The 27,109-nt window shown below is 70.6% G+C and overlaps 2 protein-coding genes across 3 annotated transcripts; one reads left to right on the top strand and one right to left on the bottom strand.

The window, feature by feature from the left end:
• Nucleotides 1-1,493: 1,493 nt before the first annotated feature.
• PIEZO1 (piezo type mechanosensitive ion channel component 1) lies at nt 1,494-22,877 on the top strand. Its single transcript, XM_026092045.1, has 51 exons — nt 1,494-1,671; nt 3,730-3,852; nt 4,450-4,492; nt 4,688-4,850; nt 6,239-6,386; nt 6,521-6,734; nt 7,000-7,171; nt 7,439-7,531; nt 7,689-7,773; nt 8,077-8,168; nt 8,306-8,566; nt 8,652-8,763; nt 9,076-9,254; nt 9,335-9,483; nt 9,752-9,931; nt 10,011-10,105; nt 10,331-10,488; nt 10,577-10,753; nt 10,921-11,046; nt 11,217-11,417; nt 11,511-11,715; nt 11,889-11,993; nt 12,502-12,655; nt 13,218-13,461; nt 13,725-13,821; nt 13,937-14,105; nt 14,198-14,287; nt 14,550-14,663; nt 14,788-14,797; nt 14,910-14,979; nt 15,514-15,614; nt 15,702-15,804; nt 16,182-16,265; nt 16,373-16,545; nt 16,618-16,739; nt 16,888-17,085; nt 17,193-17,451; nt 17,559-17,747; nt 18,110-18,404; nt 18,569-18,680; nt 18,762-18,909; nt 19,031-19,245; nt 19,527-19,685; nt 19,837-19,984; nt 20,480-20,668; nt 20,797-20,889; nt 21,069-21,241; nt 21,328-21,450; nt 21,590-21,669; nt 21,788-21,986; nt 22,115-22,877. Exons 1-51 carry the CDS (start codon nt 1,494-1,496, stop codon nt 22,362-22,364), a joined length of 7,620 nt encoding a protein of 2,539 aa, XP_025947830.1. The 3' UTR covers nt 22,365-22,877.
• Nucleotides 22,878-23,017: 140 nt separating this feature from the next.
• CTU2 (cytosolic thiouridylase subunit 2) lies at nt 23,018-26,797 on the bottom strand. 2 transcript variants are annotated; one of them, XM_026092083.1, is made up of 14 exons: nt 26,664-26,797; nt 26,460-26,538; nt 26,314-26,373; nt 26,091-26,151; nt 25,806-25,915; nt 25,276-25,580; nt 25,052-25,187; nt 24,629-24,760; nt 24,395-24,486; nt 24,152-24,255; nt 23,935-24,064; nt 23,788-23,854; nt 23,601-23,659; nt 23,018-23,483 (listed from the first exon to the last, which is right to left on the bottom strand). In XM_026092083.1, exons 2-14 carry the CDS (start codon nt 26,496-26,498, stop codon nt 23,414-23,416), a joined length of 1,365 nt encoding a protein of 454 aa, XP_025947868.1. In that variant the 5' UTR covers nt 26,499-26,538; nt 26,664-26,797; the 3' UTR covers nt 23,018-23,413. The 2 variants fall into 2 exon arrangements, with proteins under 2 accessions (XP_025947868.1, XP_025947869.1); XM_026092084.1 differs by lacking the exon at nt 26,460-26,538 and having other exon boundaries at nt 26,664-26,743.
• Between the last annotated feature and the right edge of the window lie 312 nt (nt 26,798-27,109).

The raw sequence follows: 27,109 nt of genomic DNA, 5'->3' as shown, positions 1-27,109 counted from the left end.
GGGACTCCCAAGGGCCCCTCTGCCTGGGGCTGGGGCCTGGGGCTGCTGATGGGGAGCTGGGAAGCGCGGGGATGTGCCGCTCCAGCTCGTGGGGTAGGCGACAGGCGTCCTCCCTGCCTGGGGACCATGTGGAGGGGGAGYGTGGCTAAAAAGCAAAGCTGCCGGGCTCTGCCACTTGCTTCCCTTCCGGCTGGCCACACGCTGGCTTCGCGGTGTCTCATGGGGCCGAGCGTGCAGCCGGCTCTGCCCAGGGGCAGCCGTGCCCATCACCGAGGCCTCCCGCCTGGGCGGCAGCTGCAGGCTCACCCAGGGCATGCCTCCGTCCCCACCGGAGCAGGTGCCGGCATCTGTCACGGCTCAGCCGGTGCACACGTGCAGCTGTGGGGAATGCAGCGTCCGCGTCCCCGTTGTGCTGGTGACAGCCCCGGGGTGCTGGCTCGGGTGCAGAGCTCCTTCCCCAGCTCCTCCAGCAGCTTCGCGCCTGAAAGCAAGCTGTAATTTAGGGCTAAAAATAAGCGAGGGGGAAGGTGGAGAGCTGGTGGCGGGCCTGGAGCGGGGCCGCCGGCGGGGCAGGTGAGCGCCCCAGCGGCGGCTGTGCCCGCGCTGGGGTGGGCAGCGGGTCGGGGTCCAGCCCAGCCGTGGGGGGGCCCAGCCACGTGGCCCCTCGCGGGACCAGGGGCGCCCCGAGGCTCTGCCACCTGCACCCAGCCAGCGCCGCGGTGCCTGGGGGTCCCTCGCGTCCTGCCGGGGCAGATGCTGCTCCTGGCGCTGCTGGGAAGTAACATCACGGCGTTGCGATAGCGGCGAGCAAAGCTCAGCACCGTCTTACGGGAAGGGGTTTTATTTTAAACATCAGAATAAAGCTGATTTTGCTCATCGCTCTTGTGCCAAGGGCCCTGACCTGCCCCTGAGATGGAGCAGAGCCCCTGGGCATGTGCCAGGCGCTGCACCAACGTCCCTTGGACGATCCCTTCCCTGTGGGGTGCCCTCGGTCCTCCAACAGGGAGCGATGGGAGGGACGGGCCAGCCTGCCCGCGCACGGGGTCCCGCAGGTGGCCYGCTCGGCCCCGCGGGCGCGGGGGGCTGTGGCGCCTTGCTTCAGCCCCGCGGATCAATCTGCCGGCGAGGGCAGAGCGAGGCAGCGCTGGCACCGCGCGGGCAGCTCAGATGGCAAAACCTTCCCGGAGGCCTCGCTTCCCAGAGCCCCGGCGCGGAGCAGGAAGGGACAAAATCCAATGCAGAAATCCCCCCGAGCGGCTGCCCRCTCCGGCTCCTGGGGGACCCTGGCACAGTGCCGGGCCGACTGGGGACATGCTGCTGGGCAGGGACGCCCCAAATGCACCCGGTGCCGGGCACCGTGCAGAGTGGCAGGTTATCGCTGTTGGGTTCCCAGCTTGTTTTATTCCAGGGGGCTCTGGGCTTTCCTGGTGGTCTCTCCTGTGCCATGGGGTGGGTGTGTGAGGGGACACCAGGATCCCCGGGGTGGGGAGGTTATGGCTGGGGCCGTCCCTCCGTGGGTGCCATCCCCGTGCCGCGGGACCCCGGTGCTAACTCTGCTCGTGCCTCTGTYCCCAGCCTGCCTCTTCCGCTTCAACGTCCTCTCGCTGGTGTACCTGCTCTACCTCCTGCTGCTGCCCTGGTTCCTGGGACCCTCCGAGCACTCTGTGAAAGGTGAGGGCTGGGGGGGGGCTGCTGCGGCCCCACGCGCGTGGGGACCGGGTCCGCCATCGGTTCGGGGTGGCGGCGGYGGCAGCCCCGGCTGGGTGCACCGATCGCTGCCGGAGGGTGATCTCCGGGGCGGGCAGCCACCGCCTCGGGTGCCGCAGGGGCTGCCAGCGCCTGTGCCACCCCCCGCACGGGCTCCGGGCACCGATGGGAGGCTGGCGGGGCCGGCGCTGCCCCGGTGGGAGCCCGGCGTTGGGGCTGGGGGTGCTGCGCGCGGCCCCTCCGGGCTGGCACCCCGCGGGGCAGGCTGCGCGGGCGGCCCCGGGGCGGCTCGGTGCGCGGGGGCTATTTTTAGGACGAGGGGGCTGCGAGCCGCCCTCGAGCGGGTACCTGCTCTCCTTCCTCTGTGGTTTCCCCCAGGCTGGGCAGCACGGGGACGCGTGGCTCCGTGTGGCGGCCTCGCTCCGTTAATTATAGCCCGGCCCGGCTATTAATAGGCTTCTGGCTACGAAAAGGCCAGTTTCGAGTCCCAGCCTTATTAACCAGAAACCTCAGAGCTGGGCTGTGCCCGCGGGGCGGGCGGGGACGTACCGCACCAAGCCCCTCCGCCGTGGCCTGCAGCGGGTGCACGCCGTGGGTGCACGGGGCACATCCCTGCTGTGGGTGCACGCCGTGGGTGCACGGGGCATGTCCCCACGGTGGGCACACACGGGTGCACGGTGCACGTCCCCACGGTGGATGCAAAGTGCATGGGGGGCACCCACGGTGCACGCATGGGGTGCATCCCCCCACGGCGGGTACCCAGGGCGCATCCCCGGGGGCGCGCRCTGGCAGCGCTGGAGGAGAGCCAAGGCGCCGGCTGGGGGGCTCCGCGCAGCGGGTGGGGGGCACCCTGCCTCACGCCGGGGCCCGGCTGCCCGTCGCGAGCTGGCAGGCAGCGAGGGCTGCGCCCCTCTCCGGGTGCCCGTGCCCTCTGCGCCAGGCTGAGCCGCGCTGCGGCGGGAGCTGGCAGCGCCTGGCACTGCCATCGCTAAAAGCTCTGCCCTCTGAATATTTCATGGGCTTTCACGGCGTCGGAGCCCGGGCGCTGCCGAGAGCCAGCGCGCGGACTTACAGGAAAAAACAAGCGGAGGGAGAGCTTGGCCCGGGGCCGCCCCCCGGGCGGCGTGCAGCTGCCGCGGRGGCCGCGGGCTCGCGGCCTTTCCAGCGGCAGGGAAAATGGGAGCGGGGCCCGCGGAGCCGGGCAGGCGGGCCGGGGGCACGGCCGCAGCTGGCGGAAGGTGTGACGGGGCCGGCGGCGCGGTGCAGGGGAGCGCTGGCTCCTGCGCTGCCGCCCCCGGGAAATTCCAGCCGTGGGAAGGGGGGGCAGCCCCAGGCCGGCACTCCGGCATGGGCAGGATGGGATGGGGTTGGGAAGGGGAGCGCTCTGGCTCGGAGCAAGAGCATCCGATGCGGCTTCCCGTGGAGCGGGGACGGGGAAGCGCTCGGTGCCGGCTGGGTTGGAGGGCGCTGCTTGGGCGAGCGCGGCGCTGGGCACGGCCGGCTCCGGGGCGGGCGAGGGAGCGCGCCGGGGCCGCGGGGACCCCTGCTCCCCACCTCCCTCATCCCCCTGACACGCAGCCATGGGCAGCACCTCGGCACAGCTCCAGTGGCCAAAAACCACCCCCTTCACCAGCCGGTGGTGGAGAGCAGAGGAGAGGGAGAGTGGTCCCGGGGCCGGGCTCCCTGCGGTGCCCCGTGCCTCAGTTTCCCCAGGAACGCTGCATGAAGGGATGCCCTTGGGGGGGGGTGCTGGACTGGCAGGGTCCTGCTGGGATCCTAAGCGCTGCCGGATGGTCCCTACCCATCTCGGGGCAATCTCCCTGGGCCACCGGGACGCCCGGGGACACCCTGGAGCCGACCCCGCCGCATGTCCCTGCCCGCGGCGGTGCAGCCGGGACCGGAGCACCCAGGGAGGCCGTGGCGGGGCTGGAGCGTGGCCATGCTGAAGCCCCCCGGGCGCGCGGGCCCCGCTGGGGTGCTGGCGTGCCGCGGGTAACGGGGGTGCCTCGTCCCCTCTTGCAGGTCACACCGGCCGCCTCCTCAAAGCTGTCCTGGGAACCAGCATCATCTTCCTCATCGCCCACTTCGTTTTYCAGATATGCCTCTACACGCTGCCCGTCCTGGACCAGCTGCTGGGGCCCAGCTGTGAGTGCGGGGCGCCCGCGGGGCCCCCCCCGCCCTCCCACCGCACCTGCCCCCCGCGCCGTGGGGCGCCCCGTCCCACCGAGCCCGGGCAAACCGCCGCGGTGCCTCTGCCTCCGCGCTGGCGAGACCGTGGATCCGCTTCCACGGGGAAGCAGCCCTTTTCCCAGCTGGTCCCCTGGTCGCTGCCCGCTCGCGGCTCTCCGGCCTGGCTGAACGCGGCTCCGCTCTCCCCCTCGAGGGAGCCGCRGCACTGGGGAACGTTTCCCTTTCGGAGAGCCAGGCTTGGCTCGCCGGCAGCCGCGCTCCCCRTCCCCGGGCTCGGCATCGCGCTCCGGGGCACGGGCCCGCCACCCGCAGCGCCCGGCCCGGGAAACCCAGCCGCCTGCCAGCTCCTGGGGCCCTGCTGCTTTCCGAGGTGTCACCCAGGCCCGCAGAGGAGCCCCCTGCGCCCCGGGGCTGGGTGGCGGGCTGTCGGGGACAGCGGGGTGCCGGCTTCGTGGTCGGGCCCCCAGCCAGAGCTGCGCTTGCCAGGGAGCCCCCGAGCCGGGCTCTTTCCCTTGGCCGCGCCGCGCTCAGCACCCCYGTGGTTCCCCGCAGGCAGCACCTGGGAGATCCTCGCCCGGCACGTCGGCGTCACCAGGTGAGGGCAGCGCCGCGGGCACGGGGCGGCCGTGGGGCCGGTGCCGTGCAGGGAGCCGGGGCGTCTGCAGCCGTCGGGGTGCCGCCGAGCTCAGCCCCTCCGTGCGCCGGTGCGGGGTGCGAGCCGTGCCGGGCGTCGCGGTCCACGTCCCCGAGTCCCCACCGAGTCCTCCCGTGCCCTGCTCTCCCCTGCCAGGCTGGACCTGAACGACATCCTCAACTCGGTGCGCCTCGTGGCGCCCGACGTGGGCATCCTGCTGGTGTCGTCGCTCTGCCTGTGCCTGTGCCACCGCCTCGTCCCCAAGGCCGGCGCTGCCACCCGCGCCCGCAGGCCGGAGTCCCTGGAGCCCCTTGAGCAGGTGAGAGCGTCCCCCCCGGCACCGTCCATCCGAGCCTCCGCCACGGCTCTGCTGGCAGCCCACCCGCTCCTGCATCCCTTCCCGGGCCCTGGCGCCGGGTGGCACCGCCTTCGCTCCGGCATCCCCAGATGCGCAGTCCGGGGCTGCCCGGGACACGGGGGCTTTGCACCGCGGTGTCCCTGGCTCCGCACCCCGGGGCCGGTGATCTCGGACAGGTTTCAGGGCTGAGRAGCGGGAGGGGAGCTTTGGCCGCCCGGCGAGCGGTCAGTGCCGGTGGGCCGGGTCCGTCCCCAYGGCTCCCGCTTCTCTGCAGCTCCCACGCGCCGGTCCCTGCGCGCGGCACCTCGTAAAGGCCAGCGTGACTCAGCCGCGGCCGCCGGAGCGGAGGAGTGCCCGTGTTTGCTCCGCCGTTTCCATAGGAATCCCAGCAAACAGCCTGGCTGCACAGAGCCGCATTATGTGGGACCACGGAGCTGGGTGCTCACGAGCCGCTCCTGCCCGGGGCCGGCCGGTGGGAGCGCGGTGCCCGGTGCCCTGCAGCTCCGGACCTGCTCCTGGTGCGCGAGCGGGACCGCCGGTGCGTGCCGCAGCTCGCAGTGGGGGACACCGGTCCCCCAGGCCCGGTAAAGCCCCCGGTGGGGCTCGATGTTGTCCCAGGCGCTCGGCAGCACGGATGCTCGCTGGTCCGGGCTGTAACCGGAGCCCGGGCAGATGCGGATGCCTTTGCCGTGAGCACGGGCCAGCGCGGAAGGCAGCCTGGAAAAAAGCTCAGCGCCGGGAACCCGGGCCCCGGCGCCAAGGAAAACAGGCTTGTTTCGGAGGAGCTTTCCAAGCGGCTAATGAGATAAACCCGGGCCCCGGCGCCAAGAAAACAGGCTTGTTTCAGAGGAGCTTTCCAAGTGGCTAATGAGATAAACACAGCCAGGTGCAGGGCTGCGCGCCGGCTCAGCGCCGAGCAGGATGCCCCCGGCCGGCGCCGGCGCTGGCACAGGGAGGGCTGCCCTGCGCGGGGACGGGTTTCCAGCCCCCTGCCTTCCCTAAACACCCTCCCGGCCGTCTGCTGGGCTTGGGCCTCAGCAAGCGTCTTTGCGGGGCCAAACCAGATGCCAGGACCCGGGTGGGCTGGGGGTGCTGGTGTTTCGGGGGTGCCTCCTTGTGCCAGCCCCGCTGCACCCCGTCCCCGGCCATGCATAGGGCTCCATAGCTCTGTGTCCACCTGAGCTGTGGGGAAACTGAGGCACAGCACTGAGCCTGGAGCCACGCGCGCGGTGCCAGGACCTCTGCAGCAGGGTTGCAGGGCGGCGGGGATGCTGATGCCGCAGCGGGGGGCGGTTCGGGATCCCGCTGCCGCTGTGTCCCGGCCATCCCGCGCTCGCCTTGCCCGGCAGGGGGAAGAGGAGGCGGAGGAGGACGTGGAGCGGCGCGGCGGGGCGGCCGGCGGGGAGACGCCGCTGAGCGCCAAGCTGCGGGTGACGGCCCACTGGCTGCTGCGGGCAGCCGGGACGGGGCTGGCCGTCCTGCTGCTGGCCTTGGCAGGTGGGTGCAGGGTGTGTGGGGGGGGGCGGCGCGGGCGTGAGACGAGTTGGGGGGGTCTCAGCAGGAGCGGGGGGCGGCCGTGCCCGGGGATGCTCGGCCGCGCACTGACCGCCCGCGGGGGCCCTGCTCCCCAGGGATCACCCTGCCCTCCGCCTCCTCCAGCGTCTACTACCTGCTCTTCGTGGGGCTGTGCACGTGGTGGGCCTGCCACTTCCCCGCCAGCCGCCTGGCCTTCGACGCCCTCTGCGTCCTCGTCGGCGTCTACGCCGGCGCCCACCTCCTCTGCCTCTACGTCTACCAGACGCCCTTCGTCCAGGGAGTCTTCCCGCCCCCCACCATCTGGGCACGGTGAGTCCCGCCGGCAGCCGCCTGCAGCCCCCCGCGGGGCCGCGTGCCCGGCCGGCTCCCCGGGGAGAGCCGGCAGCCGGCCCGGCTCCTTGCTTGGCTCCTGGCCCGCTCCGGGCTGCGGCGGGTCCCCGGGGGCCGCGGCTCAGGCGGCTGGAGGTTGCCCCCGTGCCAGGGCACGGAGCCAGGATGGGGCCAGGATGGTGGCGCGGCCCCTGGGCTCCCTGCGCCCGCTGCGGGGTGACCACTGCCCGCTCCGTGCCCGCAGGGTCTTCGGCTTCAAGGACATCGTCCTGTACACCAACTGCTCCCAGCCCAACGCCCTGGTGCTCAACACCGGCCACCCCTGGCCCGTCTACGCCAACCCCGGCATCTTGCTCCTGCTCTACTACACCGTGGCCACTCTCCTGAAGCTGCGGCGCCTGGATGCTGGCGAGGGGGTGAGGGGCTCGTCCTGCCTGCGGCCGGGGTGCCGGTGGGGCTGCCAAGCTCAGCCGGACCCCATGCCCGTGCCCACCCCGTGGGTGGTGCAGCCGTGCCCCCCTGCCCTGGCAATGCCCAACAGCTCCAGCCCCGGCACCCGGGGTGTCCCGCTTTGGAGAGGAGGCTGGAGCAGTGGGGTGCCCGTGGTGGGGGGGGACAGGACCCCCCCCTTGGCCCCGGCGGCTCCCGCAGGGCTGCTCTAAGCCGGCTGCTTCCCCCCGCAGCGAGCCGCGCCGCCGGAGCGGTGCCCGGACAGGGAGCTGGTGGAGCTGGAGAGCTGGCCCAAGGACGGCGACGGCTTGGCTGAGGACACCAAGGTGGGGGAGCGGGGCCTGGATGCGCACGGATGGGGGGTCCCCAGCGCTTCTCCCCCGTGCACGGGGAGAGGGGCATGGCGGTGTGCCCCAAGGGGGGGGGGGTGCTGGGAGCCCGGGGCCCCCGTGCCCGGCTCAGCCCTCTCTGCCCCCCCCCCAGCCCATGCTGTCCCCCGGCACCGAGAAGCCAGGCAGGGGCCCCGAGAACTGCACCGTCCACGTCATGGGCACCGCGCCGCAGCCGGGTAAGCCTGCCCGCACGCCCGGCCCCAAACCTGGCACCCAGCCCCCCCACCCTGCCTGCCCCCCCGGGGCAATTCCCTGCACCCCGGGGCAATTGCCCCCCCTCAAGCGTGGGGCAGAGCTGCCCCCTGCTGCCCACTCCCGGCACTGCTGGGGGCAATTGCCCCTCCCGGGGGCAGTGCCCGGTGCCGGATGGAGCGATGCCYGGTGTCCGTGGCTGAGCCCCTCTCCGGGGTGGGCATGGGGAGGGCTGGGTGCGGGTGCCGGCGGGGGGGCGTCTCACGGCTCCCTCTCCCCGCGGCCAGGCAAGAAGCGGCACTCGGAGCGGCTGCCCCTKCACACGCTGGGTCACGTCATCATGAACCAGAGCTACGTCTGCGCCCTCATTGCCATGATGGTGAGGGGGGGACGCGGGGCTGCGGGGCCACCGGGCACCTCCTGGGCCGGCCGGCTCGGCACCCACGGGGGCCGGGGGCAGCCCCGGGGTGGCGGGCGAGCCCAGGCGAGCGGCCGCGTGCTCCCTCCCCGCTCCAGGTGTGGAGCATCACGTACCACAGCTGGCTGACCTTCGTGCTGCTGCTCTGGGCCTGCCTCATCTGGATCGTGCGGAGCCGGCACCACTTCGCCATGCTCTGCTCGCCCTTCATCCTCCTCTACGGCATCGCCCTCTGCAGCCTGCAGTACGTCTGGGGCATGGACCTGGCCCCCGAGCTGCCCACCCGCGTCGGCTTCATGAGCCTCGAGCAGCTGGGGCTGGTGCGCCCCAAGTACCCCTGCTTGGACCTGGGGGCCAAGGTAACGCCGTGCCATCCCCGTCCCCGTCGCCGTCCCTGCGGGCAGCGGGACCGGGGCTGTCTCCGCTCACCGCCTGTCCCCGCAGCTCCTGCTCACCCTCACCTTCTGGCTCCTGGTGCGGCAGTTCGTCAAGGAGAAGCTCCTGACGAGGAAGTGCCCGTCTACCCCGCTCCTGGAGGTGACGGTCTCGGACACGGGTGAGGGCACTGGGGTCCCTGCACGACGGTGGGGCCAGGCTGGGGACACGGGCGCCCCCCGTGCCCCAGCTCCAGCACCCCGTGCCCCGCGGGCGTGCGATGCCCTTCCCTGTCAGCCTGGGGTGAAGGTACGAGCAGGTGCTGCCAGCCGGGCACCCCCACTGGGGTTTCCCCATGCCCGTGTACCCGGCAGGAGCGGGGTTTGAGCGATGTGAGCATGCTGAGCCGGGCGCCACAGGCAGCCAGCGCGCTCCCGGGGGACCCAGGTGTCCGGGCGGATCTGTGCCCCATGCCCGGCTCCGTGCCTTGCAGAGCCCAGCCGGCAGCAGGACGTGTTGAAGAAGCTGGGGGCCCTGGTGCAGGATTTCTACGCCAAGTACTGGATCTGCGTGTGCGCCGGCATGTTCATCGTGGTGAGCTTCGCCGGGCGCCTCGTCGTCTACAAGATCGTCTACATGTTCCTCTTCCTGCTCTGCCTCACCCTCTTCCAGGTAGGGCCCCGGCTGGGTGCCGTCCCGTCCCCGAGGCACGGGCAGCGGTGCGAGGGGACGTCGCGGTCCTGTCCCTGCAGGTGTACTACAGCCTGTGGCGCAAGGTGCTGAAGGGCTTCTGGTGGCTGGTGGTGGCGTACACCATGCTGGTGCTCATCGCCGTGTACACCTTCCAGTTTGAGGACTTCCCCATGTACTGGAGGAACCTGACGGGTCTCACCAATGAGCAGTGAGTGTCCCCGGCCTGGCGTCCCTACCGCCGCCGTCCCCGTGACAGGGTGGCGGGCACGGAGACGTGGCCAAGAGATGCTGGTGCTGGGCTGGGCTCTGCCCATTGCGCATGGGGAAACTGAGGCGCAGGGTGTTGGGGTTGAAACCAGGAGCACGGGCTCTGGGCTCTGGCTGGCTGGGCTCTGCCGAGGATGCCTGCCGGCTGGTCCAGGAAAAAGGAGGGGGGATGGATGCGGCCCCACGCTAACCTGCCTGTTCTTGCCCAGGCTGGGCGAYCTGGGTCTGGAGCAGTTCAGCGTCTCCGAGCTCTTCTCCAGCACCCTCATCCCGGGCTTCTTCCTCCTGGCCTGCATCCTGCAGCTCCACTACTTCCACCGGCCCTTCATGCACATCACCGACCTGGAGCACATCCCCGCGGCTGAGCCGCAGCCCTGCCACATCCCCAGGTAGGGCCCCATGCCGGGGCCGCGCTCCGGGCACCCGTGGGTGCGTGCCGAGCCCGTGGCTGAGCCGTCCTCCCCGCAGGCCCGAGGAGCTGCACGGGAGCCGCCTGCTGCGGGATGCGGCTGCCGCCGAGAGCGCCAGGGCCGAGGGGGACGACTCCGACGCCGCCTCGCAGGGTACTGGGGTGGCACGGGGCATCCGCCGAGCTGGGACAGGGCAGGGAGGGTGCGGGGTGGGATGGGATGCCCTTGGAGCTGGGACAGGCAGGGGGGATGCAGGGTGGGGTGGGGTGCTCTCCAGGACGGGGCAGGGGGGATGCAGGGTGGGATGGGGTGTCCTCCAAGCTGGGACAGGGCAAGGAAGGCGCAGGGGTGGGATGGTGACAGGCCGTGTCCCCACAGTGCCCTCCAAATGGGGGCTGGTGCTGGAGCGCCTCATCGTGCTGGGCTGGACCTTCTCGGACAGGCTGACCCGTGCGCAGATCTTCGTGGGGCGCCTGCTCGAGCTCCACATCCTCAAACTCGTGGCTCTCTACACCGTCTGGGTGGCCCTGCAGGAGGTAGGGTCTCCCGCTGGGACGTGCCCCAGAGGACGTTGGCACCTCTGCTGGTGGTGGTGGCCGGGCTGTGACGCTGCCGCTTCCCCAGGTCTCGCTGATGAACTTCCTGCTGGTGCTGCTGTGGGCCTTCGCCATGCCCTACTGCCGCTTCCGCCACATGGCCTCCTGCCTCTCCACCGTCTGGACCTGCATCATCATCGTCTGCAAGATGCTCTACCAGCTCAAGATCGTCGACCCCAGCGAGTACTCCAGCAACTGCACCCAGGTGCCTGGGGAGCGAGCGGGGCGCCACGGCCGCTGAGCTGTGGATGCCTGGTGCCTGGGTGCTTGCAGAGGCACGGGTCCACCCAGAGATGCCCAGCTCTGGGTGGGATTTGGCTGCTGGCAGGGTCTGCCGGGGGTGCTGACACCCAGCTCGCGCTCCCCTTGCAGCCCCAGCACAACGCCACCAACCTGAGCCCGGAGGAGCTGGGCAACTCCACGCTGTACCGGGGCCCCGTGGACCCCGCCAACTGGTTCGGCATCCGCAAGGGCTTCCCCAACCTGGGCTACATCCAGGTGGGTGAGGGGGAAGGCAGGACCCCCCCGTGCTTGTCTGCTCAGTGCTCCCTGCCCTGGGGCGCCTGTGGAGACCCCCATGTGCTGCTGACACGGGCATCGAGCAGAGGCCACGGGGGACGGGTGCTCGGCACCATCCTGAGGCCCTGAGCACCCTCTCGCCCGCCCAGAACCACCTGCTGGTGCTGCTGCTGCTGGTGTTCGAGGCCGTGGTGTACCGGCGCCAGGAGTATTACCGCAAGCAGTTCCAGCTGGTGGCCCCCGTCACCGAGACCATCTTCGAGGACGTGTCCCGTGAGCAGCTCGACCACGGCCTCATCAGCTGCGCCAAATACTTCTTCAACTACTTCTACTACAAATTTGGCTTGGAGGTGAGGAACGGGCAGCGGCGGGTGCCTGGGGGGCACTGCCGCTCCCAGCACCCTGGGGTGGGGATCTGAGCCGCTGATTTCTTCCACCCCCAGATCTGCTTCCTCATGATGGTGAACGTGATCGGGCAGCGGATGAACTTCATGGTGATCCTGCACGGCTGCTGGCTCATCGTCATCCTCACGCGGCGCCGGCGGGCAGCCATCGCCCGCCTCTGGCCCAAGTACTGCCTCTTCCTCGTGGTCTTCCTCCTCTACCAGTACCTGCTGTGCGTGGGCATGCCGCCCGCCCTCTGCATGGGTAAGGGGGCTCGGGTAAGGGGCTCGGGGGTGCCGATGGGGTCTGTGGGTGGCCATGCCATCCACCCTGGGCACAGGAAGGGGATATGGGCGAGGGGACACGGGTAAGGGACATGGGGGACTCTGCATGGGGACATGGGGGCGAGCATGCCACTGAGGCTGCTGGCCCCCCAGACTATCCCTGGAGGTGGAGCCATTCCCTCCCCGTCAACTCGGCGCTCATCAAGTGGCTCTACCTGCCCGACTTCTACGTGGCCCCCAAATCCACCAACCTCATCAGTGAGTACCCGGTGCCCTGGCCCTGTCCCCTCCCTGATGCCCCTGTCCCCCCATGGGGCTCCCGAGCCCCAGGCAGAGCCCTGGGGGTCTCCTCCTCTCCCCCTGGATGGGGTGAGCAGAAGGGAGGTGGCACCTGCCAGGACAGCTGGGAGGGGTGGAGTTGGGGGTGGAGTTGGGGGTGGAGTTGGGGGTGGAGTTGGGGGTGGAGTTGGGGGTGGAGTTGGGGTGGGCCCCACCCCTTTTGGGTAGGAGGAGCCTGCATAGAGCCCTGCCCCCTGTGGGAGGAGCTTGGTGGAGACCCCACCCCTGGGGAGGAGCTTGGTGGAGGTCCCATCCCTGAAGGTGGAGGCCCCATCCCTATGGAGGAGGAGCCTGGAAGTAGCCCTGCCCCTTGGGGGGATGGGCTTGTGGCTGGCCCCACCCCCTTTGCAGTGAAGGGGTGGGGCCTGCCTGAGCCCCGCCTCCCAGGGGGCGGGGCCTGTGCCGGGGCTGAGCCGTGTGCCCGCAGACGACTTCGTGCTGCTGCTGTGCGCGGCCCAGCAGTGGCGGGTGTTCGTGGCCGAGCGCACCGAGGAGTGGCTGCAGGCCGCCGGCGAGAACGCGGACCGCCTCGACCTGGCGCGGGACCCCCACAACCCCACGCCCAACTTCATCCACTGCCGGTGGGCGCCCGCCGCCGGCGCGGCATGCACGGCTCCGGGGGCTGGGACGGGATGGGACCCCCAGGCATTGGGGTCCTCGTGGGATGGGGACGGGCTCCCCAACCCCGGAGCTCCTCAGGGCCAGGGACAGCASCCCTGTAGGCATCAGGACCCCCCAGGGCTGGGCTGGGACTAGACCCTCATGGCTGGGACAGGACCCCGTGGGACAAGGACGGTACCCCCTGGAATGGGATAGGACCTCCCCAAGCCTGGGCTGGGACTCTGGGGCTTCATATCCCAGGACCCCCAAGTTGAGATGAGCACTGGGACCCCCAGGGGCATTGGGGACCCCCCCCCAGCAGCCTCTGGGACCCCCAGATAGGGCTGACACATACACTTGGGTCCTGCTGGTTTGGATGGGGGTGGGGACAGGTAGCACCTTGCTGCACCCCAACCGAGGTAGTGCCAAGCTCCCCAATTGCCCCTTCCCTGCTTGGCAGCCCCATTTCTGCCCCCCCCCCCCCGAAGCCACGTGGGTGCTGGGAGGGGATGGGGACCCTGCTCTGAGGACCCCGGCCCGCAGGTCATACCTGGACATGGTGAAGGTGGTGGTCTTCCGCTACCTCTTCTGGTTCGTCCTGGTCGTGGTCTTCATCACCGGTGCCACCCGCATCAGCCTCTTCGGCCTCGGCTACCTGCTCGCCTGCTTCTACCTCCTCCTCTTCGGCACCGCCATGCTGCGCAAGCCGGCGCGGGCTCGCCTCGTGCTCTGGGACTGCCTCATCCTCTACAACATCACCGTCATCATCTCCAAAAACATGCTGTCGGTGAGGGCGCCGGGCTGCTGGGACCCCCTGCCCCGTCCGTGCCTCGTGGAGCGGCCCTGGGGCTGCTCCTCGGTGTCTCCAGAGCCCGTCACCTGCCCGCCCTGCGGAGGTGCCRCGTGGTTACCCCGGCACGCTCCTCCTGCTCCCGGCATCCCGGCGAACCCCGGGAGCCCCCCGAGCATCCACCGGGACCTGGGCGCCGGTGCGGCTCGGGGGTCCGGCAGCCGCCTGAGCCCGCGCTCTGCCCCTCTCTGCCCCGGCAGCTCCTCTCCTGCGTCTTCGTGCAGCAGATGCAGAGCAACTTCTGCTGGGTGATCCAGCTCTTCAGCCTGGTGTGCACCGTCAAGGGCTACTACGACCGTGAGTGCCCGGGCAGGGGGGCGCCGGGGGGATCCCGCCAGCCCTCGGCCCCCGGCGCGGGGCAGGTCGGGGGGGGCGGCGCTGCCTGACCTGCCCCCCCTCTTCCCCCYGCCAGCCAAGGAGATGGGCAAGGACCAGGACTGCTCCCTGCCCGTGGAGGAGGCCGGCATCATCTGGGACAGCATCTGCTTCTTCTTCCTCTTGCTCCAGCGCCGCGTCTTCCTCAGCCACTACTACCTGCACGTCATGCTGGACCTCCAGGCCTCGGCCCTGCAGGCCTCCAGGTGGGTTAGGGGGGCGCCGGGTCCCCGTGGTTGGGGGGTGCCGGGGCTGCCGTGCCCCCCCTCACCCCGGGCGCCCGGCGCCGTCTCCGCAGGGGCGTCGCGCTGTTCAAGGCCAGCATCCTGAAGAGCATGCGCTCGCACCGGCAGGCCGAGAAGAAGTCGCTGGCCCAGCTCAAACGGCAGTGAGTCAGTTTTTGGGGGGCACCTGGGCCCCCCCCCCACCGCTTTCCCGTGGCTCCCATTAGCCTCTGGCGCATTGGGGCTCCCCTGTGYGCCGGGTGCCTGGGGAGGGATGGGGGATGCTACGGCCTCGTGCCGGGGTACGCGGGGTCCCTCTGGGGCTTTGTCCCCCCCCCACCCCGCAGGGACGTCCCCCGGGGAGGTCTGGGGACGCGGCGCGGTCACCGCGCGGAGCAGCTCCGGAGCAGCCCGTGTGCCTTGCAGGATGGAGCGGATCCGGGCCAAGCAGGAGAAGTACCACCAGGAGCGGCTGCCCGGCRGCGCTGGCGAGGGCCAGGACGAGGCCAGGGCAGGTGAGAGCCGGGGGCAGCCCCGGGGGTCCCGGCACCTCCAGCCTCTCCTGTCCCCTTCTYGGGGCACGGCAGGGTGACCTCGACCTGTCACCGGTGCCCGTCCCCCTTTGCTCGTCCCACGTCCTCGCTGGCTGGGGACCGGCGAGGAGCCCCCACGCCGTCCTGCGGAGTATTGCGGTGAACCACCCCTTCCCTCTCCGGTTGGCCCCCTCCTGGGGGACGGTGCAACGAGCGCGGCAGTGCTCAGCCCCACGTGTGCCGTTCCACAGAGCCCGGCGGCCAGGCGGACCCGTCCCGGCAGAGGGAGCGGTGGTGGCGGCCATGGTTAGACCACGCCGCAGGTACTGCCCCGGCACGGGGCATTAACCGGGGCGCAGCCCCTCGGCAAGGTCCCTCCGCCGGGGCCGCTAACACCCGCGGGGGCTGCGCGGAGCGGTGGTGACGGTGCTTTYGGCAAGGTGACACCCTGCATGTCCCCCGTCCCCTCTCTCGGCCGCAGGACGTTAACTGGGGCTTTTTCTGCTTCCGGGCACTAACGGGGCAGCGACGCGGGGGGGCCAGGCCGGGTCCGGAGTTACCGGCCGCAGGTTCCCGGCGCCGCTTGGTGCGGCAGTTCCCGGCCRGCTGCAGAGAGCCGCCTACCGTGAGCCTCTCCGAACGCCAGCGCCAGAGGGACTCCTCTTTGGGGACCTCCGATTCGAGTCCTCAGCCCTGCTGTCTCTGACGGGGACACGCGTGGGTGCCCTCGGCACTGAGCCGGCAGCGCTGTGCCCGCGGCACCGCGGCCAGGCAGAGACCTGGGGGGACGGCAGCGGGGTCTGCCCGGGCACCGGCCGTGGCACCCCGTGCCGTGACACCCCGTGCTGCCCTGGCAGTGCTGCATTCGGGCGAATACTTCCTCTTCGAGTCGGACAGCGAGGAAGAGGAGGAGGCCGCGCCGGAGGAGCCGCGGCCAGGCAAGCAGAGCGCTTTCCAGGTGAGCGCGGCCCCGGCGGGCAGCGGGGGTCCGGGGGCCTGGCTGTGCCCGCTGGGCGCTCACGGGCCCCGTCTCCTCCCGGCGCAGCTGGCCTACCAAGCCTGGATGACCAACACCAAGACCGCGCTGAGGCAGCAGGAGCAGCAGGAGCAGCAGGAGCTGGAGCAGCCGGACGCTGAGCTCGCTGCAGGTGGGACCACTTGCTGGCCCGGCCCCTTTTCACCTGGCTCCAAAATGGGGCTGGGGTGCAAGGAGGGGACCCTGTCTGGCACGGCAGCCGCTGATCTGTCGGGATCCCGTAAGGAGAGCATCGTCTCAGCGGGGTTTCCTGCGTGTGAGGGGACTCTCTGATGTCTACAGTAGGGTTGAGCACAAGCTTGCTCTCCTTTGGCTCCTGCCCTGGCTTTTAAGGTGGATGTGTTTGTGCCGTCAGTGAGCGGGTCGAGTGGGCCGGTGGGTTGGGAAGCTGTCGCGAAAGTGTCGGGGCAGAGGCGAGTGTGCACACACACCCCCTTCCCAGGGACAGTGGCCGGGCTGGGGGGACGTGACCCACCGCCTGCTTTGCAGGGGACGGCGGAGAGCAAAGGGCGTCAGAGGCTGAGACGCCTGAAGAGGCCGAAGGCCAGGAGGAAGAGGAGGAGGAAGGATCAGGTGGGTGGGAGGCAGGACCCCCATGGCTCCGGCGCGGGGGGCTGCCAGGGCCCTCGGGGGGGGGCCGAGCTGGTGTGAAGCGCCGCCCTCTCTCCTCGCCGTCGCAGAGCGGGGCAACGTGGTGCAGCGGGTGCTGAACACCCTGCGCTTCCTGTGGGTGCTGTGCCAGGCCATGGTGGACGGCCTCACCCAGTGGCTCGACGCCTTCACCAAGGAGCACACGGACATGTCCACGGTGCTGCGGGTCGAGAGATACGTCCTCACCCAGCGGCTGGCCAAGGTGAGCGCGGGGCACGGCACGGCGTGGGGCACGGCGTGGGGCACAGCGGTGCTGACGCTCTGCCCGCTGCAGGGAGAGGACACGCACCGGGGCGTCCTGGACGAGCTCTACCTGCAGCCGCCGGACGATGGCCTCGAGGAGCCGAGCCAGCGGGCGGCTGGGGCCACCGTCCCCCAAAACGGCGTCGCTTCAAGGCAGGTGCATAGATGGCCCGGAGGGGCTCGGCTGGGCGGCGGGGGCCCCTGCATCCCTCCCTGTCTCCATGTCCTCCAGCATCGCCCGGGCACGGTGCCCGTTCCCCGCAGGGAGAGCGCCTGACCCCTGTCCCCTTGCCGTCCCCAGCGGGAGCGAAGGAGCCGACCTCGGCCAAAGGGCTGAGCGCCCCGAGGCCATCCCCGGGGGCTACCCGGCGCGGCGCAGCAGCAGCAGCGAGGAGCAGGAGCCGGCCCTGGGCTCGCAGGAGGACGTGGCCGGCTCGCGGGAGCTCCTGGCCCTTCCCCAAAACCGGACCCGCACCGCCAGCGAGCTGCTCCTGAACAGGTACCGGTGCTGGGACGGGGGGTCGGTGCGAGGCATCCCGGGACGGCAGGCATCCCGGGATGGCGGCGGCACAGCCCGCTCGGGCTCAGCCCCCCCCTGCCCTGCAGGCGGCTCTACTTCGCCACRCTGGAGGAGTCGGATCAGTTTTACCGGTCCCACAACCGCTTCCTCAAGCTGCTGCTGGCCGCCTACCACTGCGTGGCYGCCCACTCCGAGCTGCTCTGCTACTTCATCATCATCCTCAACAACATGGTGACCGCCTCCGTCATCTCCCTCTTCCTGCCCATCCTCGTCTTCCTCTGGGCCATGCTCTCCGTCCCCCGGCCCAGCAAGCGCTTCTGGATGACCGCTATCATCTTCACCGAGGTGGGCACGGGCCGTGCCGGCTCACGCTGCGGTTCTCGCTGCYGGAGCGGCTGGGGAAGGGACCGCTGGGCTCCAGCTGCCTCCCGCTGACCCCCGCATCCCCGCAGGTGATGGTGGTGGTGAAATACCTCTTCCAGTTCGGGTTCTTCCCCTGGAACAGCTACGCCATGCTGGTGCGCAACGAGGGCAAGCCCTTCTTCCCGCCCCGCATCCTGGGCCTGGAGAAGACCGACCGCTACATCAAGTACGACCTCATCCAGCTCCTGGCGCTGTTCTTCCACCGCTCGCTCCTGCTGGTGAGCCCCAGGGTGCTGGCACTGCCGCGGGCAGGGGGCTCGGGGCACGGCACCCTGTCCGGCCTCCCGTCCGGCGTTGGGGACTGTCCAGCTGGACCGTCGCCGTTGGAGGGGGTCCAGCTCTTGGGCATCTCCGTCTTTGCTTCCAACCGAGACRCCGGTTTCTGGTGACTCTGGCCACTAGGAAGCTTTAGGGCCCTTGATGCTCGGGGYGCCTGGGTGCGCTGGGAGCAGGATGGCCGGGGCAGCACCCAGCTCCCTGTGCAGCGTGGTGGGGTGAAGCGCGTGGAGCCGGGGGGTGGTAGGAAGTGCAGCCACGGTGAGTCCTGGCCGGGCTCTCGCTAACCCACGGCCTTTCCCAGTGCTACGGGCTGTGGGACCACGAGGAGGACCCCTTTGCCAAGAAGCGGCTGGAGGCAGAGCGGGCGGAAGACGAGGACGAGGAGGAGAGGCGGGAGGAAGCGGAGCCCCTGGCAGCCGGCGAGGAGGGGACGGAGGCGCTGGCAGAGCTGGGGGTGCCCGGAGCGGCCGTGAGGCCGGAGCAGCAGGACGATGCTGTGGGGCAGGATGAGGGTGCCGGGGCTGGCGGCAGTCACCTCCGCTTCAGGAGGAAGAAGAAGCGCTGGAGCAAGAAGCAGGAGGAGGCTGTGGAGGAAGGTGAACGGCGTTTCTCAGCCACTGCACCCCGGAGGGTGCTGAGCACCCTGGCCAGGGCTCATGTCCCCCAGGGTGGAGGGGTGCTGGGGCCAGGCAGGATGCGGTCCCACATGCCCTGGCCCTGCTGTCCCTGGGCTGATACCTGTGTCGTGTCTCACCTGCAGGGGATGGTGGGGAGGAGGAGGAAGAGGAGGAGGAGGAAGAGGCGAAGCAGAGCCACTCTCGGGAGAAGCTGAAGGCGTTCGGGCTCCGGGTCAAGCTCTTCTTCCTCACCATGTGAGTGCCCCACGGTGCCGGCCGGGGTGGGGGGCTGTGGCATGCAGCCCGCAGGACATTCGTCCCCTCTGTCCCCTCCAGGGCGCAGAACGTGTACCGGCCCGTGCGTGGCTTCTTCTGGGACATCCTGCACACCCAGTACCGGGCCGCCACCGACGTCTATGCCTTCATGTTCCTGGCCGATGTGGTTGACTTCATCATCATCATCTTCGGCTTCTGGGCCTTCGGGGTGAGCGGGGCCACAGGCATTTCCGCGGGGTGCCCGCACACCCTGTCAGCCAGCCCTGGGGCAGGCATGGGGCAGGCATGGGGCAGGCCGGGCCCCATCCTCACGTCTCCTGTGTCTCCAGAAACACTCGGCGGCTGCCGACATCACGTCCTCGCTGTCGGACGACCAGGTGCCGGAGGCCTTCCTGGTCATGCTGCTCATACAGTTCACCACCATGGTGATCGACCGCGCGCTCTACCTCCGCAAGACCGTGCTGGGCAAGCTCATCTTCCAGGTCATCCTGGTCTTCAGCATCCACCTCTGGATGTTCTTCATCCTGCCAGCTGTGACCGAAAGGTACCAGCCCTGCCATGTCCCCCACCCTGGCGCTGCCGAGCATCCACTGGGGATACCTGGCAGTGGGTGGGRGGATGATCCTTGGGTGGACCACGCTGGGGCTGAGGGTGCCTGGGGGTACCCAGAGCCGAGGCCGCATGGCGCTTGCTTGCTGCCTTCATGTCGCCAGCCCCTGGTGCCGCTGGGAGCCACTGGCCTCGCATGGTGGCCCAGCCTGGCCTGTCCGGGAGGGATYAGGTGGCCGGAGGAGTTACGGATCCCCCCCGCCATGGTGCCGGCAGGTTGTTCAGCCTCAACACGGTGGCCCAGCTGTGGTACTTCGTGAAGTGCATCTACTTCTCGCTGTCAGCCTACCAGATCCGCTGCGGCTACCCTACCCGCATCCTGGGCAACTTCCTCACCAAGAAATACAACCACCTCAACCTCTTCCTCTTCCAAGGGTATGGGTTGGCAGACGCAGGGCGGAGGGCGGTGCGGGGCCGAGCTGCCCCACGTCTCCCATTGGGTGCGTGGGGGCTGTCCTGGCCGTGGGGCAGCCGGTGGGGCAAGGTGGATGGTGCCAAACCAGCCCCCTCTCCCCATCCCCGGCAGGTTTCGCCTYGTGCCCTTCCTGGTGGAGCTGCGGGCCGTTATGGACTGGGTCTGGACCGACACTACGCTGTCGCTGTCCAACTGGATGTGCGTGGAAGACATCTACGCCAACATCTTCATCATCAAGTGCAGCCGCGAGAYGGAGAAGGTGGGACCTCGGCATCGCCCTGCCTGTCCCCTGCTCCTGGGTGCCAGGCAGGGGCGCGCACCTGTCCCCCAGCCTGGTCAAGCTGGAGACCCCTGTAGCGAGCCCTGGGCTAGCTGGCCACGCAGGCCAGGCCTGGGGTGCCGGGGTGGGGCGTGCAGACCCCTCTCTCCTTGCCCAGCTGAGCTGTAGGGCAAGAGGGGCAGGATCATGGCTCAGCCCTGGAGTTGGAGCCTCTGGGTGGTCCTGGTCCTGGTGCGGGGCTCAGGGGCATGGGCAGAGCTGAGTGGAAGCTGGGGCTGGGGTATGGGGTCATGAAGCAGTTGGGGGGTCCCCCACGTCGCTGCCGAGCACCAGTTTTCTCTGATACCCCCCCCCAAAACTCCCCTTGCTTCTGCCTAGCCTGGGAAGGGTCCCCAATGAGCTCGTTGCCCTTGGGGTGTCCCTGGCTGGGTCCCCTGAGCCTGGCACCATGCTGAGCCCGCYGTCTCCCTGCAGAAATACCCGCAGCCCAAAGGGCAGAAGAAGAAGAAGATTGTGAAGTATGGCATGGGAGGCCTCATCATCCTCTTCCTCGTGGCCATCATCTGGTTCCCGCTGCTCTTCATGTCGCTGGTGCGCTCCGTGGTGGGCGTTGTGAACCACCCCATCGACGTCACCGTCACGCTCAAGCTGGGGGGGTACGAGGTGAGGACACCGGGCCGGGCACCGCGGGGCGGCAGCCGTGCCCCGCTGGGCTCCTGGGGCTGCGGCTCCGAGCCCGGATGCCTGGGCCCCCCCAGGCTGACGCTGCCCCCGTCTGTGTGGCCCCGCAGCCGCTGTTCACCATGAGCGCCCAGCAGCAGTCGATCCAGCCGTTCACCCCCCAGGACTACGAAGCCCTGACGAACGAGTTTGAGAGGCAGCCGGTAAAGAAAGAACCCCAAAACCCTTGCTCCAGCCCTGCGGGTGCCCGAGCCGGGCTGTGGGTGCAGGGTGCACCCGCGGAGGGTGCCTGCGCCGGGGGCAGCGCCGTGCGTGCCTGGTGGGGGGGCTGCATGGGGGCCGTGGCCCCGGGGCTGAGCCGTGCCCCGTGCCTCGCGCCCAGGTGGCCATGCAGTTCATCACGCTGTACAGCTACGAGGACATCGTCACGGCCCGCATCGAGGGCAGCTCGGGCTCGCTGTGGAGCATCAGCCCGCCGAGCCGGGAGCAGATGCGGCGGGAGCTGCAGAACGGCTCCTCGGACATCACCCTGCGCCTCACCTGGACCTTCCAGAGGTAGTGCCGGGGCCGGGCGCGGGGAGCGGGGCGGCCGGCTCCTGCGCCCCGGCCCCGCTCAGCCTCGGCGCCCGCTCTGCCCGCAGGGACCTGGGCAAGGGCGGCACGGTGGAGCACACCTTCGACAAGCACACCACCGACCTGCAGCCCGGCGCGCCCGAGCGCGCGGAGCTGGCCGAGCTGCTGCAGGGCACCCGCAACACCCCCGTGTGAGTGCGCCTGGGCGCATCCGGACGCCGTGCTGGGGGCGGGCAGGGGACCCTGCGGTCCCGGAGCTGGGGTGACCCCCCCCCCCGGGGGGCAGCGGGAGCCCCCCGGCTCTCCCTGCTCACCCGCGCTCCGTTGCAGGCAAGTGCCCAAGCTCTTCCCCAAGTACATCCGCGCGCCCAACGGCCCTGAAGCCAACCCCGTGAAGCAGCTGCTGCCAGGTGGGTGCTGCATCGCCTGCTCCGTGCACGGGTGCGGAGGAGGGTGCTGGGCTGCAGGGGGGTCCCTGCGGTCCCCAGGGCGCCGTGCCGTGCCCTGACGGCTCCGCGCGTGCCGCAGACGGGGAGGACAGCTACCTGGACGTGGAGGTGCAGCTGAAGCGGGAGCGCGTGGGCTCGGGCCGCAGCAGCGACAGCTTCCTGGAGTGGTGGGTGGTGCGGCTGAAGGACGCCCCGCCGCGCGACGGCAACATCCTGCCCATGGTCATCTTCAACGACAAAGTCAGCCCGCCCAGCCTGGGCTTCCTGGCCGGCTACGGGTGCGTGGGGCTAGCGGCGGGCCGGGAGGGCTGGGGCGGGATGCCTGCGGCGCCAGGGGCATGGACTGCCCTGGAGCCGGGGCAGCGAGGCCGAAGGCAGCCCCCGTACTCATCCCAGCCCGTTGCAGGATCATGGGGCTCTACGTCTCCATCGTGCTGGTGATCGGGAAGTTCGTGCGTGGCTTCTTCAGCGAGATCTCGCACTCCATCATGTTCGAGGAGCTGCCCTGTGTGGACCGCATCCTCAAGCTGTGCCAGGACATCTTCCTGGTGCGGGAGACGGGCGAGCTGGAGCTGGAGGAGGAGCTCTACGCCAAGCTCATCTTCCTCTACCGCTCGCCTGAGACCATGATCAAGTGGACGCGGGAGAAGGAGTAAGAGGAAGGGGGACCGGCCAGTGCCGCAGCTGGCGGGCACCCCGGCCCCCAGCACCAGCCCTGCCGCAGTCCCCCTCCCAGGGACATCACCGCCAATGCCTTAAGCCAGCAGTCTCGCGGGAGAGCTGGGGCGCAGCCCGCCAGGGACCGAGGGCCGCTGCGTGTCCCCACGGCTGCGGGATGGAGACACCAGCCCCTCCGGGCGCCACGGGGTGCGGGCCGGCGCGCTCAGCGCGTGGGGCAGCCCGGACTCTTGCTTTTAAGGAAGCTATTTTTCTTAAACATTGCTTTCGAGCTGTCCGGCCTGCCTTCCCCCCCCRCCCCTCACTGGGACGGCAGCGCCCATGCCCCAGCCCCGTGGAGACCACATCGTGCCTTCCTTGGTGGGGCCACGGCCCACTGGGCACCCCCGGCTGCCGGGAGAGCGGGGGGGTGCCCAGAGCCGGCCCCGTGCCCGCCGAGCCCCCTCCCCAGCCYTGTGCCAGAACCAGGTTGAACTCGAAGCAATAGCACCCTGGGTCCCGCTGCCCGGGGCTCGCGGCCTCGGAGGGCCGGGGTGGGCTGGGCTGCCGGCTGCCCCAGCGGCGGTGCCTGGCAGCTCCAGCTGGACTGTAGACTTTCTTTTTTTTTAATTCAAATGGTTTATTTATACAGATATATAATAAAACAAAGCTGAGGCCTCCCCGGTTCATGCGCTCCTGGGGCTGGGAGCAGGGGCTCACGTGGTGGGACCAGGGCCACCCTGGCAGCCATGGACTGGGCACAGCTGGGGGCTGGAGGCCCTCTCTGACCTCCCTGCTGCTGAGCAAATAATTTAAGTTGGGTTTAGAAGCAGCTGCCTGGGCACCAGGTGTCACAGTGGGTGATGCAGCATGTCCCCAAGCCTTGGCTCTTGGTCCCCCACCATCCTACGAGGTGTGCTGGTGGGCCCAGACTGGGCCACAGGCACCATGTCCCCACGGGGGTGGGACTGTGCCCTGTCCCAGAGGGACCAGGGGTCCATCCCCAAGATCCCGTCCCCAGCAGGAGGCAAAGCCGGTGCTGCGCTCATCAGCTCTCGCTGGGGTCCTCATCGTCATCCTCCAGCAGGAATTCCTGGATCTGCTGCTTCATCTCGGCCCTGGAAGGGACAAACCTGGCCTCARGGCCCAGCCAGCTGCGCCGCGCGCTGGCCCGTCACAGGGTCCGGCCAGGCCTGGCCCAGCACGGAGGAGCGCCCCGGTGTCCCCCGCGGTACCTGCGACTCCTGCGCTGGGCCTCCGAGCGCACGTAGGGTGGCAGCGTGTCTGGGTGGCCCTGCGAGAGGGAGAGGGGCCGTGCTGGACGGGCAGGGACGGAGGGCACGGGTCCCCGCTGCGCCCRCGGGGAGCCGCACAGCTCCTGCCGGAGGAGGGGGAGCCGCCCTGCGCCCGGCGCTGCCTTACCATTTCCTTGAAGGTGAGCCGGCAGCTGTAGCAGAGCAGCGGGAGGAAGGCAGCTCTGCTCTCCGCCCTGCGGAGAGACGGCACTGAGCGGGCGGCCGAGACCCCCGGGGCCCCCGCGCAGCGTCAGCGCTGTCCGCGACGCCTTACCCCGGCGTCGGGGAGCTCTGGCAGCAGCTTCCCTGCGTCCCTGCGTGGCAGCAGCCGTCCTCGGCCAGTCCCTGCAGCCTCTGTGCCGCCTCCTCCGCGATCAGGGTGGGCTCCAGGGCCAAGTCCTCCTCTGCGAGAGCCCGAGGGCAGCCGGGAGCTCAGGGCCTGCGGCTGCCCCGCACCACCCGCCCGTGTCCCCGCCGCGGTCCCCACTCACCCGCCAGGGTGTCCAGGGCGCACAGGCACAGCAGGCAGCGCTGGGGCTCGGCACCCGGCTCCGAGCCGGCCTCCGCGGGAGCCGTGCTCAGCTTCTCGCCCGTCCTGCAGCCGGAGGACGGGCCGGTGAGCGGCGGATGGCCCCGGTTCCCCGGGGCAGAGCCCAGCCTGGGGTGCTCCCCTCTCCGTGCCAGCCCCCCCAGGGTGTGCACAGCCCCATGCGCAGGATGGGGCCAGGCCTTACCGGTACACGGTGCTGATGGTGGAGGGGAACTCCGCCTGCAGCCCCAGGAGGAAGTCCTCCATCAGGCGGTGGATGCTGGTCTTCTCGCGGCGCTGGGGGAGCGAGTGGAGAGGGCATGGGCATGATGAGGTGCAGAGAGCTGGGGGCCAGCCAGCCCCCCCCTGCACCCCAAACAGAGCCCCCCAACCTCTGCACCCCTGCAGAGCCCAGCTGGGCACCCGGGGACGCCCTTACCTTGGCACGGAGGGCGGGCGTGATGACAGTGGGGACGCCGAAGAAGTGGTTGTAGAAGGCGATCTCCTTGGCCATGTACCCCCGCATGGGCCGCACCACGGCCACGTCGCCGTGACGGCTGTCCATGAAGCCCTGCACGGACGCACACGCGTGCTGAGGGAYGGCGGGGTCCCGCGGCACAGCCCTGCAGCACCCAGGCCCTGCAGCGGTGGCCCCGAGCCATGCATGTCCCCCACGGAGGGACACAACGATGCCTGGAGCAAGTCCCTTCTACCCCTTCTCTCCCTGCCGGCAGGACATGGCATGGCCCCCTGGAGCTTGTCCCCTGCCCCAGGCAGGGACAGTTGTCACCAGGCTGTGCCAGGCACCACTGTGGCATCACGGGGATGGGACAGAGAGCGTGTGGGGCCAGCAGTCGCTCACCGTGTCCATGGCGAGGAAGGCGCCGCGGCCCAGGGCCAGGTTGGTCAGGAGCTTGACGGCCACGCGGGTGCAGCTGTCCCCCATCATGACCTTGGTGTATCCCTGGGTCCTGGCCATGTGCAGAATGAGGTGCGTCCTGGGGGGACAGGGCRATTCCCGCTCAGGCCCGCGGAGACACAGCGAGGGGCAGGGCGGGCCAGCGCGGGGGCCGGGACCCCCCTCACCGCAGCATCTGCAGCAGCTCCTCTTTAGCCGTCAGGGTCTCCGCGGCCTCRAAAAGCCGGAGCAGCTCCTCGGTGCGGGCCGCAGCGGGCAGCCGGGCGCCCGGGGCCGCTGGCTCCCCTCCGGCAGGCACATCCTGGGTGCGGAGCTGGGCCAGGCGCCGGGGCAGGGAGGCGGCTCCGTCCCCGTCGGCCGCCTCCTGCCGCTGCTGCTGGATGAAGTCCTCCACGGCCTCCTTGTAACTGGGGCAGGGCTTGTCGCCGCCCCGCGGCCCCCGCCGGAGGATGGAGCCGGGCAGGTCGAAGGCCTGGGGGGGAGGCAGAGATGGGCGCCGGGTTGGGGGAGGCTGCGGTGGCCGCGGGAAGGTGGGTGCCAACCCGATGCTACGGGGTGCAAGGCAAGGAGCCTCCGCAGCAGCCGGATAATTTCCRGCCGGGTTTGGGGGGAACCACGGCAGCCCGGGCACCGTGCCCCCAGCCCGGCCGAGCTCTCCTCCCCACATGGCCCCGGTCACCCCCGGGTGGCTCCCTACCTGCTCCAGGTGGGCCAGGTGGTAGGGGAAGCCGGTGGCCTGCACGATGGCCTCCACGCGGGCCAGGTTCTCCTCCCGCTGCGCCGGGCTCTGCCCGCACACGGCTCCCTCTGCGGAGGAAATGGGCTCAGCGGCGCCGCGTCAGACGGGGCTAACGGACCCTCCCGGAGCGGCACATCCCCGCGGATTAGCGGAAAGGGCTGGCAGCCCCTGGCGCCACGGTGCCAGCCCTCGCTCCAGGCACTGCTGCTCATGAGGGGCCAGGAGCCGGCAGGGTCCCCTTACCGTCAACGTAGACGAGGCCGGGGACGAAGCGGAGCCTCTTGGCCGTCTCCCGGCTCAGCCCCTGGGAAGAGGATGGGGAGATGAGCCCAGCAGCATCATTCCCGGTGCCGTGAGGCCGCGGGACCCGGCGCCGGAGGGTGCCGGGGAGGAGGCTCCTGCCTCCTCCCCGGCACCCTCCGGCGCCGGGTCCCGCGGCCACAGCTCCCACCGGCCCCACACTCACCTCCTGGACCTGTCGGAGCATGGCGCTGGATGCCGGCCCGCCGGAGAGTGCCAGCAGCACCTGCGGCAACGGGAGGGAGGATGCAGAAGGAGAAGTTGGCGCYGGAGCCGTGGCCCAGCCCCCCCTCTCCCCCGGCACCCCGCTACCTTCTCGCCGGGGAAGATGACGCGGTTCTTGCCCAGCATGGCCCGAAACTTGTGCACGAAGTACTCCCGGAAACAGGCCCTGCGGGGAGGCGGCCGGGCGGGCTGAGCCACGGCGGGGGCCGCCGAGCCCCCCCCACCCCCCTGCCACCGTGCGCAGCGGGACCCCCCCCCAGACCCATCCCGTGCCCCATCCCGGCTCCTCACCGGCAGAAGGCGTCCCCGACGCGGATGACCACCACGGCCGAGGCCTCCTTGCACTTCACGCAGGTCCGCGGGCAGCTGGGGGCAGAGGCAAGCGCCGCGTCACCCCGACCTCCCCCCCACCCCCCGGGCGCAGCCGGTGCGGCGATCCCCGATCCCTGGGGGCAGTGCCGGGCCCGGGCCCGTCCCGGGGGCAGTCCCGGGTGGGGTGAGGGGGGGGGCAGTACTGGGTCCTGGACCCCCCCCCCGGGGGTCGGTCCCGGTGCTGGTCTCCCCCGAGGGTCAGTCCCAGGGTTCACTCCCTGGGGGGGGGGGGCCAGTCCCAGGGAGCAGTCCCGGGACCCGTTCCGGGAAGGGGGTGGCAGTCCCGGTGCCTCCCGGGGTCGGTCCCGTTCCCGATCCTCCCAGGGCATTCCCGGTGTCGGTCCTGGGGGGTGGCAGTCCCGGTT

Source organism: Apteryx rowi, unplaced genomic scaffold (assembly GCF_003343035.1).
Source record: "Apteryx rowi isolate R43461 unplaced genomic scaffold, aptRow1 scaffold_94, whole genome shotgun sequence".
Taxonomy (NCBI): Eukaryota; Metazoa; Chordata; class Aves; order Apterygiformes; family Apterygidae; genus Apteryx; species Apteryx rowi.
Note: the sequence above shows the minus strand (reverse complement) of the source record. Positions and strands in the feature narration are given on the sequence as shown.